Source organism: Polypterus senegalus, chromosome 9 (assembly GCF_016835505.1).
Source record: "Polypterus senegalus isolate Bchr_013 chromosome 9, ASM1683550v1, whole genome shotgun sequence".
Lineage (NCBI taxonomy): Eukaryota > Metazoa > Chordata > Cladistia > Polypteriformes > Polypteridae > Polypterus > Polypterus senegalus.
In genome coordinates this window covers 69,241,489-69,263,517 of record NC_053162.1, presented here as the reverse complement: position 1 = coordinate 69,263,517, position 22,029 = coordinate 69,241,489, and the positions used below count along the sequence as shown (strand labels likewise).

At 38.6% G+C, this 22,029-nt stretch overlaps 1 protein-coding gene across 3 annotated transcripts in view; it reads left to right on the top strand.

Moving 5' to 3' along the window:
- Nucleotides 1-22,029, top strand: part of LOC120535390 (adhesion G-protein coupled receptor G6-like) — a 56,365-nt gene that overhangs the window by 15,515 nt on the left and 18,821 nt on the right. For all 3 annotated transcript variants that reach the window (XM_039763208.1, XM_039763206.1, XM_039763207.1), the window contains exons 3-8: nucleotides 3,113-3,391; nucleotides 6,417-6,567; nucleotides 8,552-8,702; nucleotides 21,133-21,243; nucleotides 21,453-21,572; nucleotides 21,659-21,704. In XM_039763208.1, coding sequence (XP_039619142.1) covers nucleotides 3,113-3,391; nucleotides 6,417-6,567; nucleotides 8,552-8,702; nucleotides 21,133-21,243; nucleotides 21,453-21,572; nucleotides 21,659-21,704 — 858 coding nt within the window. The remainder of the gene's footprint in view (nucleotides 1-3,112; nucleotides 3,392-6,416; nucleotides 6,568-8,551; nucleotides 8,703-21,132; nucleotides 21,244-21,452; nucleotides 21,573-21,658; nucleotides 21,705-22,029) is intronic.

Genomic DNA, 22,029 nt, shown 5'->3' with positions numbered 1-22,029 from the left:
GTATTATTATTATTTTATCATTTTATAAGAAAATAAGTTAATAATTTTACCATATAATAACAATAAAGTAATTCAATTCAATTCAATTGAATAGAGCATGTATTTACAGATGATGAAAACTGGCTTCTGAGTTGATTTAGATTTCCAAGAGCTATGTTCTTGGAGGTCTTGGTATCATTTTTAAGATGAAATCCATTAAAATTTGTATATTACATTATACAGATACATTTTTAACTTCATTTAAAAATTGTATACTGTTAATAATTAAACATGTAGGCAGGCTGCCACAGTGGTAGCGATGAGCTGGTGCCCCATCCAGGGATTGTTCATGAATCGCGCTGTATTCTTGCTGGGACTGGCACAAACCTGAATGGATAGATAGATGGAATAATTAAACATGTACTACGAAGATATTTCAGCGTTCCTTAAACGTTTTGAAGAATCGGCGTTCTAAGCTTACAGATGGCTTGACATTTATTATTGAGTTTATTATATATAAAAATACTTTTTTGCTGCAATTTTTAAGGAAACGTCACAATTCACCAAGAAAAGTGAAATTTTAATGGGACACATTTTTTTTCATGCAAAGAGGATCACAATTACTGCAACACTGATCATTTTACACACTGTCAATGAACTGTAAAAACTATTAAAAAAAAAAACTACTGCAACAATCTATTATTATATGTACAAGGTGCAACTGACGCCACTGACGAAATTCAGTAAATCACAGAGTCAACTGCACTTGAACTGGCTGCACACAAGCACACAGAGGCCAGCGCTGATGCTTACAGGCTAGTGCAGCGGCTGAATCCCAGGGACAGTGATGCTGCAGGGGGCAGCAGTGGTCTTGAGCTGGCTGCTCAATGAATGTACAGTACTGACTGATCAGTTCCAGAATGCTGGAAAATTACATTGGGAACCGACTATAGCTGGTTCCATTGTTTATGGGTTAATAGTCAGTATTGTAAAAGAGGAGACACAGCCACATTAAAGAGCTGGGGCATCACCTTGGTGATCCCATATAACTGCAAGAGTTGAAAAACAACGAAGCATGCAACAATTTCACATTACGTCTTTTCAGCTGGGAGCTCAGTATATATCTGAAGCAAAATGACTGGTTCTGGGCTATGTGGTGACTTGACACGAAAGGGAGGGTCCAGGAGGGAGGAAAATGATAGTGACATCAGCAGTGGAGTGACTGTCAGTCTTCCATTTTAAAGAAGGAGGAAGAGAGAAGGCATTAGTCCACAGCATCGACTCCTGCTTTGGTGGGCAATTGCCATTACCATACCCCTTATGCTGCCACCCATACCCATGCATGTGACAGTGGTCAAAAATCAGAGAATCCAAAGAAACAGAGAAAACCAAAAGCAGAAATTAAAACACAGTACTTGCTGGTAGCATACCTGAAGCTGATTTCCCCAATTTGCACATGAATTTGATGTTAGCACATTGTTCAGACTGCGACATTGCAACAAATGACTACGCACACATCTAACTCAAATGGTAATTAAAACAATACTACATGCCGAAACCAATTCAGACCTGTTGTAACTGGTCTACAGAAGTGCTGCGCTCCCTTCCACAACAATGTGTGCATAATCTGATCTCTCACTCTCCCACTATATAACATTTCCAGGAACTTTTTGACTGCCCCTTGTATTTAGGTATAGCAATTTTTAAAGACAACTTTCACTTCATCATATTTTCAAAAGGATGTATTTCTTGTATTTATACTTCTAAATTGTTACCTCTGTATAACACCTTTTAACTTATTATATTAAATTGAATAAATCTTATTAGTCTTGCTTTGAAAACATATTTATGGTGTCTTTTGTCTCCACTGATCACTTCATTTTGTTGTCATCTGCAAAGCTCCTGCCTTTTCTCAATGTATCTTACACTTATTTATTATTAGCTTTGCTTTTGTCATTTTTGAACTAATAAAAATCTGTTTCTAAAAGCACAAATAGCTTTATAATTAGAAGATAATAGTGACTGTTCATTTAAATAGCAAAGATTTAATTGTCTGATTGTAGAAAGTCTTAACAACATGCTGTAGGTAAAACATTGGAAACTGAACTTTAGGTTTAGTTGGAGATGAAGAGGTGGATGCCAGCGAGGTGGAGCTGAAGTTGTTTCTTCCTGAGGGCAGGATAAACGTGCAGTATTTAAAGTTTGGTATTTTTCAGGTCAAAGTTATTTTATTCATAGGTATGGTATGTATTAATTTGCCACAAAAAATTTTGTTCTAAAATGAAGCCTTTATTTTTGTACATTTTAAAGAATACCTAGCCCGTTCTTTCATTTTCAAATGGATAATATTTTTTTCTGGTAAGAATATGTTTCCTGTTGGCTTTTCTGCTTACAACGGACTTTGTAAATTGAATGTTGCTTTTTCCACAGACACATTGGTTAGTTGTCCACTGCCTCACTGTAGCTTCACACTGTAACGTTATCCAGTTTTTGTTTCTGCAATTCTTTTAAATTAACATTTGTATTCTGCCATGGCTTTTAACAAATGATGTACTGGACAAGTGTGCCAAATGTCTGGTACAGTGGCAGTGCTGTCAGCAGGCCAGTAAATCATCCGATTTGAGTATGCATCTGCAGTCAAACTGTTGTGACTGTATGCTTGGGACTGTAGGCGATTCAAACTATGCGCCAGTGCCAGTTGCAGATGCATACTCAAATCATATTTTTTTATGCAATGATGGTGCACCCAATGAATTGCAGTGGTTTCACCACAGGTGTGTACTCAAATTATATGATTATTTTTTGCCTAAATGGAGCCTGATATACATTCATGTTCTACATTGCATTTCTAGAGCATTGCTACAATCTCAACCAAAGAAACATCTATTGACTGTCGCACTTTCATACATTGTCAGGTCTATTGTGAGTGTGCAACCATAGCGTTTGTGTTTATATATTTATTTATCTATCTATTTAAGTATTTAAAGAGCTTCTGTAAAAAGCCAAATTTCCCCCTGGAGACAAATAAAGTTCTTTCTGTCTATCTATACACAATATTAGATTATTAAATATTAGATATTTATAAAGTGATTTGATCATTAACACCTTTTCATCCTCTGCATGTTCTATTTAGGAAATGACAAGATGACAATGACACTGGATAAAAATGGGGCATTACTAACAACACTTCATCTAAATCAACATACAGTGAATATCATAGATGATCTTAAAAATACTTTGCCGTCCTGTAAAATGGAATCAAACAATTCACCAGATAACTGCAGTGTGCAATGTTCAGGAGCAGTTAATGTCAAAAACTCAACCGTTTCATTTCCTAATGTAACAGTAAACCTTATGGCTGTGAATTATAATAATTATACCAAATTTGATTTTAATGCAACTTTTACAGAATGTAAGTATCTACAATGTTTTTTTCTGTGTCATTTCTTCAAGCTGCTCATAAAATTAATGTAAAGTGAAGCATGAAAGAATGAGCTAAATATTTTGGTTAGTGGACAAAATGACATTATCACTGGAGGAGCACATATTATTACTGTGTTATGCTGTTTATCTTGTCACCGCATGTTAGGAGTTACAATGTAAGGTTTTATTAGCTTAAGTACCAAGAGAACAGGGATATAAAGCAAAGAGAACAACAGAAGCACAATGCAAAGAAAACCATCATCGATAACATCAAATACTGTGACATTTTTTAGATGTTGCAGAATCTTGAAACAAAATTATACTGCTTCATAACAAGGTTTATTTACTGATCTACCACTTTTGTTAATGGAAATGGTGAAGTTTTCAAATTTAATAACTTGTAGGTGATGTTCTCTATTTTCCTTCATTCTTTTACATTTCCAGGCAGATGTATGTATTTGAGACGAATTTAAAACATTTGTTATTTTGGGCAGCAGGAGTACAATTGTAGACTTACAACACATTGCAAAACTGTTTCATTAAGGCAGTCAGCGTCACGTAGCTTTGCACTTTGCAGATCAGGTTTTTCTAGCTGCTTACGGACTCAGATATCCGATGCGTGTGAGACCACTCAGGTGGACAAAGGACATCAAAATGTGTAGGTTGCATTTATGGTGGATGATGAATGTGAAAAATGGGTTAGAGAGTGTGGAGTTCTAAAATAAACCAGTTTCAAATCAGTGGCAATTAAAATGGAAGGTTTCCAAAAGGGATATCCAGTATCAAGAACGTCTAAAGGAAGCCCATTTCTGGATGAGTGGGCTTTAGAAATGGCAACCCAGGTTTGATAAATCCTGCCTGGTAATAGGAGAACGAATTAAAGGACCTTAAACTCAACTTATCTATTGAGTTTCTGAGGCCACACCTGTACTTCTTACTGTACGCACTACAAAAACAACCCACCAACTCTAGAAACTTGTGACATTTGGGTCAGCTCCATGCTCCCACTCCTATCTTGGGAGCCTCGTGAACCCGACACTGTCAATAACGTAACTGGAGCAGCCAGCAGATGAAGACATGACATGAAGCAAGGGGTGGGTGCACAAATGTGCCAAATGGTTTTAATAAGAACAAACCAAAATCAAAATGTCCAATAGTCATTAGATAAACAACTCATAAAAACAGAACAGCGTCCATGTGGAGGTTAAAACCAATCAAATAAATAATCCTTCAAAAGGATGTTAAAACACGGCAGAAAAATGTCCTTTAAAAACCATGAGCCGGGGTGCACACCTTAAAAAGCTGCCATCTCCTTGGCTTAACCCTGACGGGTCTGTGCCGCCAAGGAGGCGCCTAATCTGCAGTTCAGCCACTCTTCCATGGTGCTCCCTTGTAGCCCTCTCTGGCTCCTGGTGGAGCACCACATCAAACCTCTGACTCCTGCTGCCAGGCTCACTCACCTGCGGTCCATGGCACCACCTGCAGAATGCCTCTCTGAGCCTCTCACACCCCTCTTCAGTGAGTCGCTCCTACCGAGCAGCGCTTCTGCTAATACAGATCCCAGGTCACTGAGCTGGAGTGGCCATCAGCCTTCAAGCACCTTTTGCACACTCCTCTAGGGACTCTGCCTCTTGTTTGCACACTTGCACTGGATCAATAAAATACAATTTATTTTTGTATAGCCCAAACTCACATAAGAAGTGCCACAATGGGCTTTAACAGGCTCTGCCTTTTGACAGCCCCCCAGCCTTGACTCTCTAAGAAGACAAGAAAAAACTCCCAAAAAAAACCCTTGTAGGGAAAAAATGGAAGAAACCTTGGGAAAGGCAGCTCAAAGAGAGACTCCTTTCCAGGTTGGTTGGGTTGGGATCACTCTGCCACTCTGACTCATTTTCCTAAACTCCTTCCTTTTTTTTCATTCTTCCATTTCTCTTTCCAATCCCCTCTTTCATGTGCCCGGCTAATTCTTGTATGTCTGTGTGGGTGCAGCCTCTCAATCGTGCACCGCAGGAAGCCCCTCTGGTTTCCAGCAGTTGTGTGAGCCTGCACACCCACAGAGAACAAGCCAGGGAATTATTTATTTAAAAATGGCCCTCTTTTTCTGAGCCATGGACCCACTATACCACAAAACTGTGTGAAAATGAACAGCCAAGGGCATCTCCTGGGAGTGTAGGGTAAGATGATTAAACTTCTTGAGTCTTTAACAAGTGAGGTACTGTAAGCAAAGACCTAATCTACTGTATGTCTTCAGAAATTTCAATGGGACAACTAAATTTATTGCAGCAAAATTTGTTCAATTATATAATGGATTGCATATACGAAGACACTAGTAAAAATTAGGCAAAAGAATATTTTAAATGAAAAGCTGAAAGCACTTCACAAAAAGGATTTTGTAAGTCGTGTAGCTGAAACAGAGGCCGTGATAGCTCTAAGAAACATCTGACTGAGATATCAAAACATCTAAGAGATTTGCTAGTCAAACAAGCTTCACTGACTGAACAGCCATCCTTATGGTCATACAAATTCTTAAGTTTATATCTTAACTTCTCTGCCCCAAACTCAAAGATAGTGTCATATTTCTTGATGTGATGATTTTAAAGGTCTCAAAACTCAGTCAGGTCACATTTCTTCAGCTTTTATAACGTTGAGGTCTTTAAAAAACCTACAATGCCTAAAGAATTGCTTAAGAAAATTCAAGAACATCTTTAAAAATACAATATAAAGCCAAAAGCAGAGTGAATTTTCATATTAAATGTACTGAGCTCCATTACAAGGATGACACAAATGAACAGTAGGTACAATGTTCTCACCTGCCATTCTGTAAAACACAGTAAATGATGCCTCTTGCCATGCTAACCTCTGCTGACATATTTTGCACCTTGTAGATGATTGCTTCTCCAATACTGAATCTGTTCATTAAGGTCTACATCTTTGGTGTATGAAGTAGTCATAAGCAATTTTCCTCACAAGACAATTTATATCACTTTTAATGAAATTCTTTTTTTTTTTATTAGGGAATGCAAGCTCTAGCTGTGTAATTTTTCACTGTGGTAACATTCGAGAATGGTTTTCTACTTCAAACTGTAGTAATTTCACTGAGAACGATTTCTCGACCCTCAACACGATATGTTCACTGTTGACAAATTATAAGGAAAATTATAATAAGTAAGTATGTGTTCTACAAGTAGCAGATGTGGATTGTATGGTACTGTGATGCAATTAAAAAATCACTCTTGAGTACAATTTTGCCTGGAAATATGTGCACTTTCTTGGATTTATAGTGAAAAAATCTGTACAGAAAAGACTCAGGGTAAAAGAAAATATATAGAAAACCATAATTAATGAAATAAACACACTACACCACACCATACCATTTTCTAAGCCCACTTAATACTGAGCAGGGTCACAGGGGACTGGAGCCCATCCCAGCCACCTCTGAGTGCAAGGCAGGAACAATCCCCTGGACAGGACGCCAGTCAATCACAGGGTGAACACACCACACACACACAAACTCACTAGGCCTAATTTAGTGAATGTGGGAGGAAACCAACATAGACACAGAGAGAGCATGCAAACTCCACGTAGGAAGGACACAGGAGGAGAACACTGCCATGCAGTAAGGAGACCAGGGCTGAGATGAAATAAACAGTATTATTACAACTCTGTGAAATAAATATACAAGTAAAATTCAATAATATGAAAATGGAGTCAAATATCAAACTGAAAGTGACATTGCTAAGTCAGGCAAAATTTGAACACGCAGCACATGCTCTGGAAACTTAAATCAAACACCCCAAAATCTATTCATTCTTCTTCTTTTTACATCACGAAATCCACAAATACAGTTAGTATAATGTCATCTGATTGTAGTTAAGATCTTTTTACATGTACATATCCACATTCATCGCTTCAGAAGAGAATCATATGATGATTGCTCCCTTCCTCCTCCCCTGTACTTCTATTCCCATCGCTCTTTTGCCCACATATTTATTTTCTCTCCTCATCATATGTCTGCACCACTTCAACCTACTTTCCTGTACTTTCTAAGACTTTCTTTTTCCCTATTTTGTTTTACCTTTGTTAGTCTTATTTCTTATTCTATCATTTTTTTCTAACACACACACAACCATCTCATCATTCTCATTTCTGCCACATCCAACCTCTCCTGTGTTCCCTTTATTGCCCATGTCTCAGCTTCATAGATCATTACTGGTCTCACCATTGTCTTCAAAACCTTACATTTGCGTGACAGAAGTTGTGCATCATTACCACCTTTTAAAGAACAAAGTTTATGACTGCCAACAGGGAATACCATTGCCATGAAGGTGTGTATGTGGTCTGCAACAGTTTTTATGCAGGTGGTACGTGTCAAGGTAATGTCCACATGAAAGCCAGGATCCAAGGTTTCCCAGCAGAATGTTGCCCAGAGCATCACACTGCCTCTACTGCCTCCTTCCCATACAGCATAGAGTTCATTCTCCACATATACAGTATCAATGAGCCATGGCCGTCCATGACCCTGTTGCCAGCTCACTGGTTGTCCTTCCTTGCAACATTTTTGGAAGGTACTAACCACTGCAAATTGGGAACACCCTACAAGACCTGTCATTTTGGAGATGCTCTGACCCAGTTGTCTAGCCGTCATAATTTGGCTCTTGTCAAAGTTACTCAGACATGCATGCCATTTTTCTTGCTTCCAAAACATCACATTCAAGAAAATTACTGTTTACTTGCTGTCAAATGTATCCCACCCCTTGACAGGTGCCATCGTATTTTTAAACTCAATGTTATTTACTTCAGCTATTAGTGATTTTAATGTGGCTGATTTGTATAAACCTGTATATTTAAAAAAAAATATTTTAGACAATGCTGGCTTAAACAATTAAGTCTGCAACATGTTTAAAGTCCATATAACTAAGCATTCATGTACAAATTGTGTTTCCTTTATACTGCAGAATCATTTAGCAATTCATACTGACAAGTTTGTTCAGTACAACTTAATCAGGAATTCCTAATCTCAAGATCTTGAAATGATGTCAGTTTGTGTTATACCGTGCATAGCATCAGGTGGCTAAAGAGGAAAACCAAGATGCTAATATTGCTGGAAGGATAATGCAAACGGTCTAATTTGCATTTTTTTGTCTTACAGGTGGCAAGAATGTTTTAAAAACAAAAAACTGAATGAGCCTTTTAATGGAACGACTAAGTATATTACCGGAGACAATTACAAATCTTTTCTGAAAAAAATCAGTCCAGAAGAATTGATTTTATCTGTAACAATAACAGTTTCTATACCAGAGGTAAAAGTTACATTTTGCTGGACTGACATTTCTGCCATGATGTGTTCTAGATTTTTTATCACTAGTGATGCTGCTCTGTTTCTAAAAAACATTTTATAAAAGCATTGCTGACTTTATCACTGCTGTAACGAGTTTGACTTTCATTGGCATCAAATTCATTTTTGATCATTTTCATGTTTTCTGACTTTGTATTATTATTGTCGTTATTTCAATGACAACATAATGGTGCTAGAGTGTACTTTATAGCATCTGTCACAAACCTCTGAAGGTTGCTGAGGGCTGTGTTAGTGATACTGGTGTTCCCAGAAGGAGGTGTTTCATCTTGCAGTGCACCCTGGATATCATTGAGAGGAGTTGCAACTTTGGTCTGTAGCTGGAACTAAAAAGAACAGCTGCAAGGGCTCTGAGGGCAGATAAGGAGGTGTTTGTTAAAATAATCTGTGAGCAAGTGACATACCATTTATGGTCTAGTGACACATGTCCTGCTTACAAAAGAATCGAAGAATTATGCACATCCAAATCTGTTCCTTGGAGTGTCACAGTCAGGGAGGGTGATGGAACGATCCTTATGGATGACGCTGCAGTTGTGATCCGCTGGGCTGGCTATTTTGAGCAGCTGTTTAAGGCTGATTCTTCGGCTAGGACGTTGAACATCTCTGGGTCCACAGTCCTTGAGGCTGATCCTCCAATTAGCTGTGAACCATCCAATCTCACTGAGATTGTACAGGTGGTGAAACAGCTGAGGGTAGGGAAGGCTGCAGGAATCTGTGTTATCCTGGGTGAACTTCTACAAGCTGGTGGTAAGGCTGTCTTCCTGGCATTGCAAGCAATCTGTGTCCATCTGGGAGACGGGTGTCAACCCACCTGACTGGAAAACGGGACTTGTTGTTCCTATTGGGAAATGGGAAGGGTGACTGCCTGAACTGTGGCAACTAAGAGGGGATAATACTGCTCTCGGTGCTAGGTAAGGTCCTTGCTAGGGTCATCTTTAATAGGATTGGTGATCACTTTCTCACCTCCCAGTGACTGGAACATCTGGTTTTATATCTAAGAAGTCTACCATCAACCACATCCTAGCACTGAGGGTTCACATTGAGCGCAAACACAAATATCCGCAGAGGTTCTTTGCAGCCTTTGTTGATTTTCATAAAGCATTCGACTCAGTTGATCATGCTGCCCTGTAGAACATCATGAGACTTTGCATTTCCCCCTGAAGTTGCTTGATATCAAGACCAGCCTTTACACTGATACTGTGAGAGCTGTGCAGAGTGGAGGCAGAACCTCTGCATTTTTTCTCCTTTTGATTGTGGGGTTCATCAGGGATGTTTTGTTGCTCCTACTCTGAGAGAGCATGGGGGGTTCATGAGATCACTGGACAGGGGTGTGTGGTGCTCCCGAAATCTTTGCAAAAAGACTAAGTCTTTAGAGTTGTGGTGCTCCCTGTTTTGCTATATGGTTGTGAGATATGGACACTATCCAATGACCTGCGACAAAGGCTGGACTCTTTCAGTTCTGTCTCTTTGGAGAATCCTTGAGTACCACTTATTTAACTTTGTGTCAAATGAGCGGTTGCTCATGGAGTCCCGAATGAGTCACATTAACTGCATTGTGAGGGAGTATTAGTTATGGCACTACAACCATGTAGCATGATTCCCTGAGGGTAATTCGGCTCTCAAGACCCTCATTATTGAGAACCTGAATGACTAGACCATGCCAAGGGGATGCCCACATAACACCAGGCTGTAGCGGATAGATGGTCATCTACAGAGGATGGGACTAGACCAGTGTTCTTCAACCTTTGTGCACCTGCGGACCGGTGAAAATAGGATGAATATTTTGCGGACAGGCTGAAAGCTAAGACACAAATAAAAACCAATATAGATAGTATTTTATTATTATATAGGTATATGTTATACAGTTATACAATTACAATTGTTTAGTGCAACATCTGCTACTGCTTCTTTGTTAGAAAATTTGATATACGTGGCTGCAGAGTTGTTTCTGAGAGACAAAGCGCTGCATTAGCATCCATTCAATTTCTCTGTTTGGTTTTTTTTATTGACATGGCTGAAAAAGTCTTTTCGCACAAATAGGAAATCAAAAAAATGACCAATAATTTGATAGATTTATAACTCAAAGCTGAATATTCATTTTCTAGTGATTTCCAAAATTGAGACAATGATTGCATTTTATGTCTGGACACCAGAGTGACATCAGAAGACAACTCGATCAGCTTTTCTTTTTCATGAGGCTCAAGTGCACATGACTTTATATCCAGTGCTTTTCCTCATCAACCACACACTACTTCTTTTTGGCAGGACACAATATTAATTAACCCTAACCCCTATCACCTCTAGGGAGGTGCCCGGAGCCCTCAGAAAGCGCTTTCCTTCAAGACTCCACTCCAACATTGTTCTCCTTTCCCACAGCCCATGCAGTAGCAAGACACATCACAATATAGACCTCCAGTTACTTGCCAGACGGGAACAGGCAGAAAATTGGGCGGAGTGGTGGCTGTGAGGCTAAGGATCGGTGCTTGTATCCGAAGATTGCCGATTTGAATTCCCATCACTTCCAAAAGAGATCCTACTCTTCTGGGCCCTTGAGTAAGGCCCTTAACCTTCAATTGCTCCAGGGGTGTTGTACAATTGCTGTCCCTGCGCTCTGACCCCAAGGGGTATGCGAAAACTAACAAATTCCTAATACAAGAAAGTGTATAAGGTGAAATAAAGAACAAAAAAAAATACAATCAGTAGTGGATAACAAATTACTTTCTTTAAAACTTGATGTATTACAAATAAAACCCATTCGTTACATAAATATGATGTTATATCAGTAGTAGAAACTTGTCCCAATCCAACAGATGAGAAAGAGTGTAATGTAAATGGATACACATCATTTGAAAAGACAACCAACATCAGTAATGCAAAGAAGTGGTCATAAGGAGCTTGACTGGTTTAAACAGGAGATGAGTAACACCTTAGTTAGGATATGTAGACAGGACTAGAAAGCTGCACAGCCTGATATTGAGAGTGTGGTATAGATACCCAAAAGCAGAAACCAGTACCAATTAAAATTATAAAAATATCAAATTGAGATGCTTTAAAAACGGGGGACTTAAATTTCTGAAATATATACTGAGAAACGACAACAATTAGCAAAGCACAGACAGAAGTAATAAAATATGAAGAAATTATCAACATAATGTGTCATAATACCAATATGAGAAGAAGCCTACTGTTTCTTAGTATACTTACTTTTCTATAGTAATCAGGATAAAACTCAGGTAAAATACTTCTACACAAGTAACTGAGTCAATAAGATCTAGTGATTTGTTACAAACCTTTTTCTTTTTCTCTTTTTTTTTGTAAAACTTGCGTTATGTGCATGGAGTTTTATTTGATTTTTAAAAAATCAATAAAATTAAAATGCAAAAAAAAATAAAAACCAAGATCTATTGATCCAAGGACTAAAATTATAAAAGAAAATAAGAATTCCAAAGAGACAGGGATAGCGCCACATTGTGGGCCTTCAGCCAATAGTTGTACCATGCAGATAGCCAAAACTATTCATTGATGATGAAGAGTCACCGCCGGTAATGTTTCCGAGGAATGAGCCGGGCAAATAAGATCACTCATACAAAGCAAGGGGATGGTAAAAAGGTGTCATAGTACTTTTATTAAAACTAATCAAATCAAAAGTGTCCAAAAGTACAGTGCAAAGGTCAATAAATAATTAGTACAATAAGAGACAGATTAAAATTCAAATAAATAGACCCATTAAAAAATGAGGTTAAAAACCATCAGGCAGGAAACTGTGATTTTCTATTAGCTTGGTGCATCTTTCTTTAAACTGACATCTACTCTGCTGATCCTAGGGGCTCAGCATGCTTCCATGTGTCTGGGTCCCTGCCATTCCATGGCTATAGTAAGGCTCCCACTACGGACCTAGGCTTGGGTCCCCAAAGGCCATGGCTTTCACATTGGGGCTCTCATTCCAAGCCTCATCAACCCACACTGCCTTCCTTGCCTTCTGTGGCAAGTCATTCACACTCCTGGTCACTCCTGCTTCTCATACTTGCTCAGCCGTAGTAACCCATTTCAACCACCCCGAGCATCGGCCACAAACTCCTCTCCAGGGGCTCTCCTTCCAGCTGCCTGCCTTCTCTCTCGAGCCCACTCTCTTCAGCTTCCTTACTCCTGCATCGGCGCTCTCTTTCCCTCACATCTTCTTGGCCTTTCTTCTTTCATTAGCCTCCACTCTGATGCCTGTGTGTTTCCCCTTTTTTTGTGTTTTTTCCCCCATTCCTTGCACTCCCTTTTTATGTGCTAGGGAGCAGTTGCAGGTGCAATCAGCTGATAATGAGACAATCCGACATGGCAATGCATGGACGGCTGACCACCTTGCACCAACCCAGAAACAAGTCAACTTCTCAGTAGATAGCTCGCACCTGTTCCACTGCCCAGTGGGAGTATGTCAAATTTTTTATTTAAAATGACCAGTATTTCTGAGCCACAGACCCTCTATACCACAAGAGTGTCCAACAAGGATGAGTTATAAAAAGAGGAATTGGCAGAAAAGGAATCAAAGGATATCCAGTAAGATACATACAGCAACTGGTCAGGAATGGTTCCTAAAGAGAAAAGCTTCTAATGCACAGACGTAAGGGGTAGTGCAAAAAAAAAAAAATTCAGACGTGAGTGTCAGTTGGCTTTGTGCCCTAGGAACCAAGTTGCCCAAACATTTCTATAACATTTCAGCAATTATTCACCGCTCTGATGCTGTTCTATCCAATCATAAAAACAGATCATTATGATAGCAATTGATGAGAAGAATTCATAATTAATTGCAGAATTACAGTATTTGAGGGTTCCTCTAGAGAGCCTCTTTAACTTGCATGATTTGGTTCAAAACCTTATCAGTACATTGTCACCTCATAACAGACTTAAGTTTTGAGTTTGGTATTTTTCCATCAAGCTGTTTTAGCTTTAGACAGTCCCCAAGAAACTGTGACACACATACATACACACACACAGACAGATACATACCCATCATCGAGATATCGATGTTTTACGGTATCAGGGGACCCTAAAACATGAGATCTAATGAAAACCAGAGATTGGAATTTTTGACGAATCTAAAGCTTTCACTCCTCCTCCATAGACAATAGGTTATGGTGGGGAAGGTGCAAAGCAAAAAAAGTCCAAAAGGAGGAAAACACAGATGAAATGGAGATTATCAATAGAATGGATTGAGGAAGGATTATCAGGTGCAAAGAAATAATTAATTTTTACATATGGAGACAATTAAGGTGCCAAGGAATAGCTTCAAAGGTATACTTCACACAATGTAATGTGAAAATACATTTTCAGTGAGTGAGAAAATAATCAAGAAAGAAATTACAGTACAGAGGAGACAGCAGCAGAATGATATGTTCAGATGAAAGGACACCAGCAAACTACCACTGAGCTTATGAACACAAAAGAATTTTAAAAACTTCAAAAAGTTAGCTAGAGCAGAGAATCTTTCACTGTGTTAGCGTTAGGAAAATACTCAAGATGAAGGTGAAGCGCCTTAATAATAGGCAGGAGAAATACACTGCTGAGAGGATGAAAAATCAGTGATCATCTCTTTATACATTTGGAGCTTCCTGCTGTCAGAAAGTCAACAATATTCCATTAGATACCGAACATATTAATGAAATACCAAATTATTTGGAGATTACAGAGATGTGCTAACAGTAAAAAGCTAACTTGAAATAATTGCCAAAACCAAACTGCATTTAATCTTGGAAGCTAGTAATCCACCTAATTAAAGATAAAGTGTCTGAATGTGTGTCTGTCTGGTGGCTGTGTCTGTGTTATATGCCATTTGGTATGGGATTCATAAAAGCAGTGCTAATGTTTGTGATGCACCATCTATTGTAATAAAAAAAAACAATGCATTTTATTACTATAAATGTTTATGATGTGCCATTTGTTGGAATGGAAAACACAGTGCATTTTATTACTACATGCAGTACAAAATACATTCCAATAGATGGTGTGCTGCAAACGTTAACCCTGAATATGTTGATGATTTAGATTTCAACTTGTCTTAAATATGTAGCAAAGCTAGTTACACCTATAAAGTCTTAAATCCTTGATTTTGTTAAAGAATCAATATTGGTGAAAAACTTAAAGACTTCGTTAAAATTAAAAACTTACTGTGCAGAGCAAAGAAACATTGGTTTAAACACAGAAAACAAAGGATTACTTTGCTTGGAACTTTCTCTAAATGTTAATGTTAAAAACTGGGGCTCTGAGATGTCATGCTAGAGCCATTAATCTTTTTAATTATTTAATGATCAGGCTAATAAAGTAACAAGCAAGCCTTACAATGACAATGACAGGGCTCAGCACACTATTTACAGACACAGCTCAGGTGAATTTGGGTATGTATTTGATTTGATATACTATGTTTAAGCCCAAGGGGAAATTGTCTTTTTGAATGACCTTTGGTCGTCAGAGCATAGAGTCAGCCATTGTACAGCACAGGCCCGCACCTAGGAAATTCTGGGCCCCAGGCAGCTGACAGAGTTCGGGCCCCTTTCATGTTTCAAATATGTGCGTATATTTTAAAACGCCACTTATTTTCGAAAAACGGCGGGCCCCTATCTAGCTCAGGCCCCTGACAAGTGTCATGGTTGTCCTCCCCCCTAGGTGTGGGCCTGTACAGCACCCCTGGAGCAATTTTCAGGTTAAAGGCCCAGTGGAGTTGGGTCCCTTCTGGCAGTGATAGGATTTGAACTGGCAATCTTCCAGATACCAGCAGAGATCCTAAACTACGGAGCTGCCACTCCGCCCTGTGTGTTAGATGAATGAAATGAATTTCAGGCTTTACACATATAGTGGTTAGTATGTGTAAAGCCTGAAATTCATTTCATTCATCTACCACACAGGGCGGAGTGGCAGCTCCATAGCTAAGGATCTCCGCTGGTATCTGGGAGGTTGCCAGTTCAAATCCCATTGACGTGTTATGTGTCAGAGGATTATTATGAGAAAGTAAAGGTTTAATCAGGAGATGGTTAACAAAGACAACGACCTAGTCAGGCAAGGCCAAGTGAAGATTTTTATTGGGCACTGTAAAGGGCCAAATCACTTTTGGGCATAGAAACTTTCACAATTTTAAAAAAAAGATAGACTCATTTGTTAAACAGCAGTTGAGTTTTGCATATCCCAACATGGGGCAGAAATTGAACTTAGCACTGTTTGGTTTTGGGTGTGCTTTCAGGGTCATTGCAATATCACAGAAAAACCTAACGGCTGAAACTTCTGCAAATGTACTTATCATTGGAGAATGGTGCTTACAAATATTTTCGACACTGATATGCAGCTAAATTCACTTCTCAAAGATCATTGTAGATGCCTATAGGTAACGTATCATTGCAATCCTAAATGATTTATACTCCACTGACAAAGGTTCTAATGTGCAGTGGTGGAAGATTCAACATATTATATTGCATTTGGCTTTAACTAGCATCTTAATTAATATAAACGCTAAGGTTAGGCATATTTTTTTTCACATATGATATGTGAAGGCAATTTTTGAGGCAACTTACTATTAGTAATACCTGATGATGTCTAAATGGCTGTCAGTTATGTCCTTATTTGTAAAAATATACAATTGAAAAAGGGTATACTAATTTTTGTATGTAACTGTACATGCCATGTGGTAGTATGTGTGATGACATGTTTCATTTGGTCCATATACGTGCATCTAGCTGGGCAAACCTCAGTTACTTCATATTTTAACAAAGAAATCTGTCTTGTCACAAAACTATGAAAATTAACACTGCCCAATGTGATCTAACCCTTTACATATCACATTAAATGAATGGTAAAGCCCGTTCATTAGATATTGGCATGCAAATACATTGTCAGTCAATCTGATCCACATACCTACATTGGGCCAGTAAACAAACAGCTGCCATTTAACAAAGGCATCTCTCTTAAGGTGATCCAATGTAATGTAACTCATTTGTACCTGTGCAGGTCCAAAATAAGGAATACTAGGAGGTTTTGTCCCCTACTCGCTTCGCTCGCCCACCCCCCAACCCCTGTCTCCAGGGGCGCGCTTCACGCTTACCACTTTGCGTCTCTGCCACTCGCGTTGTAAAGTGGGGGCTGAACGAGCGCTAAGGAGATTCAGACGAATCAGCTGCTGGTTTACAGCTGTTGCTACCGAGCTGCGTCATCTCCATTTCGCGCTGTGCGATGATCATTTAAAAGCCTGTATAGGGTGGTCCATATCTAATTATGCAGATCCAGATTGTCTGGATGACTTTGATTTATGCGGGGACGATTCCAGTTCGGCGCGAAGACGATTCTTCATGTCGTCAGTTCGCACACTTCTCAATGGTCTGGGATTTTTCGGGTGATTTTCTATGTAATAAACTTAATAAGTTATAGCATAGTGAAAATTGCATAATTAGATCTGGATCACCCTATACAGCAGCTGTCCTTTTGTCTAACTTCCTTGTCTCCCAGGGCATTAAAGTGTCTCGGAGAAATTGTTTGTAAGTAGGGCATGACGTGCAAGTAGTCTCGCAGGACTTCAAAGTGTTTTCCCGAGATTATCACGTATCGACCCACATTTTTTTTATATAATAGATAGATGTAATTTTTTCAAATAATGGATCAATTTTTAATGATGGCAATGAAAATGTGGTCGTCCGAGAGAATGTGCTTCTCGACTAAATAAGTGTTGGGGTCCCTGTTTACAAGCGCTTGATGGTGTCAAAACAGAACACAACAAAAGCTTTCAGTTAACATGGGGCAGACTAATTCCTCAGGCTATAGAAAAGATCTTTCTTTCTGGTCACTTGGTTGTAAAGTGATGCCTCATTCAAGATGGTCATGCTTTTATGGCCCAGGGACCAGATATGGAGGAGTCATTTGCCTTCACTGGGTGGTTTATCAGTACTGTGGATGAAAAGGAAGACACAGTTAGTGGCAGTGGCCACTCTCTTAGTCTGGAGTGGAACTGCACACCTGGGAGGAACCCAGTGGGTGACCCCCTGATGCACATGCATTACAATATGTTTCTCATGTAGGGTCTTATGGTGGCCCTGTTTATATTCTTTATTGTGTAGACTTAACCAAAATGCCTCAGATCCCATACACTTATCACTCTGTGGTCAGAGGTTGAATATTTCAATTCAGCGCTTTCTCCCCACTTCACTTTTTTTTAGCTGTAACTTCAGGCAATTAGACAAAGTGAAAAAAACAGGCAAGAGAGAGAGCTACACTTTTAACTATGTATGATAGGTAATACATTTTGTTATAACTAGAGCCATACAAGCAAATAGAATGTGGCTTTGTAATCCAAGACCGTACAACCTGATAATGCTAGATGTGTCACTTCAGGTGGCATAATATCTTTTAGTTGCCTTTACTTCTTCCAGGTTATCTCATCATCTGTGCAGGCCCAGGAAGCCAGCTTTCTTCAGGTGATCGTCTGGTCTGCTTTCGTCAGGCTGCAACCTGGCAGATAGAGAGCATGCCTTTTCAAGCCTCTCTCTTTATTGCCCCTGTGTAGCTCAAGACAAACACACTGTCTTGGGCCATTCACCAATGCAATAGCTCAGGCAGGCCCGAATGCAGCCCTTAACAGAACAGTCAAGAAAAGGAAGGGGAAGTCATTGAGCAATAAGATTTGCCCTCTCTGTCACAGGTGGCCAGCAATTCAGTCTTAAAAACCAGCACTCCTAAAGCTTTGATTTGTTAATTTTCCTTGCTCTTTAAACATTATAACAAGTAAAATGCTAATTCTACAAATTAAACTATGGAAACTTTGTATGAGTTTATATGCAGCATATAACACCATCACAATATACATTGTACATTAGATTTAGATTAGATTATTAATTTATAAAAGCACATTTAAAACAACAGAGGTTGCTGTACAAAGAAGCATTAAAATAAACACAATGTAAACTATCATGCAGAAGCAGATTAATAGAACAACCAGTTATAACATCCACCACAATCCCATTACACATAGTGAAAGGTGGACGAAAACAAGTAGGACTTAAGCCGACTTTTAAAAACCTTGATAGAGGATTGTTGTGATGTGAAATTTTGCATACAAGTTGATAAATATTTTGCATGTTTTTACTTGTAACTTAGACAAAGCAATGTAATATTAGTGTTAAATTATAGATAATAACAGCAATAGTTTGATGGTTTAAGAATCCCTTCTCCCCTTTTAGGACTGAGTCTCTTTGTAATTTTACGACAGGGTTGGGGGAAGTGCCTCATACAAGTTTGGCCTATTTTTCTCTGCTAAAGTCTCTCAGTCAACCTCCACAGGAAAGCCAGGCTGCCTATCTGCCAAGCTTTACCTTAACATGTGGTTTGAGGGGCAGGTGTGAGGGTATTCTGTCCCCCCATTGGTCTGAAGTATGGCTGTTTGAAATTGGCTTGTATCAAAAGGTTTTAAGTACTATGATGCCCTATTGGCTGTAGGGGTTGGACAGAAAACCTATAAATTTGCTTGCTTTACCCAGCTCTCTTTATCTTACCAAACTGATGAAAGACCATCACACACACCATGAACTGAAAAGGACAACACAATGAAGAGCACAGCTTGGCAGCCATATTGAGAAAGGCATGCGGCATGTTCTGAAGAAAGCTGACCACAAATGATGCCTTAACTAGAGACATTTTAAGTAACTAACAAGTCTGTGTGCCGACTGAAACTACACATCACCATTTATCAGGTTGTGTGGTTGCCAATATTTAAATGTACTTTCCATATTGTTAGTATTTATAAATATTAGTAAAACTAATAATATTATATCAGTAATACATTATTTAAAGTGTAACTTAACTCCTGCTTGTCTTTTACTACACCTAATTGTCTGAGGTTATACATGTAGAAGGGAAAGTGGGGAGAAGTTATATGGTACAGTATCTTATAAACAGTGGCAAGTCTGGGAGATTTGAGGCATTCTGACAAAGGCTATATATTAATAATACAAAAGGGTAAAGTTCAGTAAAATATTACTCTACCAAGACAAAACAAGGACGAAGACCTGAAGTGAAAAGTCAAGTCATTCCAAAGCCTAGAAGCAACAAATGAGAAAGCTCTGTGTCCCCTAAACTTTAAACGAGATTTTAGAATATGTTATTCCATTTTTGTTATAATAGTGTTCACTTTAGGCTTAAGGACCAATACTATTACTCAGTAATGCTTACCACAATGCCCTTTCACAAACTTGTTTCAAGTTAAAGAAAATATTCAGCTGTTTTAACTTCTGCCTCCTGCATGTTCGTCTTAACTCTCAGAAATGGCCATATCAGGCCTTGGGTTCTTGCTTCTCTTATTACCACTCAGAATCACATGAACAACCAACTTGGTTTGCACACAGAACCGGCATAGTTTACAAAGAAAATGATGAAAGGAAGAGTATCTAATGCTAGTATGTTTCACACAAGAATCCAACATGGTATACTTATAAAAGCAACATGTAACACTCAGAAAACCCTCATAGTCCCCATATAAAGTTAGTACAAGACTCACATCTAATCAATCTAGTGTATATATAAAACCAGTATAAGACAAACCTGAAACCAGTACACGAACGAGAAACACACGACCATTATTATGTAAGCAGACCTTTGGTATATGAACACAAGCCGATATACAGTAGTTCATACACAAACTGATAGCATACGAGTACAAACCAATACAGTTCATTCACAAACCAAGAATAAACCAGTGATTTACAAGTTCATATGCAAACCAGTAGTATGTAATAACTTACTTTTTTATTTATTTTACACAACAACTGCTGGAGCTACAGTATGCCCCACTGGACTGTAATGCAGAAATCTCACTGATCTAAACAACGTTCAGGATGCATTAGCTCACCGCAACTCATGATGGGAAAAAATGCTTTCCTCACTTTCCACTTTCAACATTAGTCATGATGTTGGCAAATATAAATGTTTAGTCCTGTCATTTTTTACTGTAGACACAGCAGAGTGAAGAGGATTGGCCAAAGTGATGAGAACTGATGTCTGAAATCATTTCACATTTATATTTCAATGTATTTCTCTCTATTATAAAATCTCAGAGACACTTTCACGTCCTATGAGACGAGTCTTCATGCCAAGCAATGTAACCACACCAGGGGCCGGAAGCCGGTTGACTGCGTCTACTTGGGGTGCATTCAGCCCCCCTCTTCACAACACGATCGGCAGAGACGCAAAGTGATTGGCCCATAGTGCACACGGTGGAGGAAGGGGGGGAGGGGTGGAAAAGCAGAGCAAGCAGGGGCAGAGCCCCTATGAAAAAAATGTCAAAGGAAAATATGACAACATGTATGTTGCAGTCTCAGTCGGAATATTCTTCTTAACCTTATTTTGTTTGTTGTTTTATAAAGGCGGAGAACTCAGTTATGACTCCAAGAATCTCATTGCCAGTTGAAGCGTTAGCTGGGGTGAACAATACAGTGATTGCTGCAACTGTGTACACTGATCCGTCTCAATTCATAGTAAGCCTTCACTCATGCCTTCTTTATTCTTCTAAATTAATTTTACTTAAACTCACTTTTGTGCATGTTTTGTTGTTTATAAATATAGATCCTTACAGTATGCTATTCCTAAAATGAGTGAAAGAAAGAAAAGTCCCAGGAAAAAAAAATGTCAAGACAAATGTATCCTAATTGAATGGACTTTTCTTTGAATTTTTGTCTTATAACAGATGAACAACAAAACAAACATAGTGAGCACAGTAATCTCCTTGGATATCATTGGAGTACAAAATGTTTCTGAACTAAAAACTCCATTGGTATTGGTATTTCCAATTAATCAAACTGCAGATGTGAGTATATACGTGTGTAGAAAATACATTCATAAAAGATGCATCTTCAATTTATTAAATTTGTCTTATATTGCTCTCTTTTTTAGCAATCCAACAAAGTTTTCCAATGTTCATTTTACGAACATAATAAAGGTAATAATCTTAATTTGTGTTTTAAAGTCTTTCCAATTATAGTTAATCTGTGTTTTGGCAGTACCTACACATTTTGGATCTTATTGGTCATTTTATTCTTTATTTTTTATCTTTCTAACAGTGATCACTGTCATTTTGATGCCTGGTGGTTGTTTCTATCAGCATCATTTGTCATGTGACAAAAAAGTATCCAAGGATCAAATCAATTTCCTCCTATTTACAAACATTTCTCTTTACTGTGGTTGAAGCTAAATGGCAGCTCCATGTGACTTGATTTGCCTTTCGGTTTCATTGGCTTTCCTGTCTTTCTGACACTTGTCTGTCC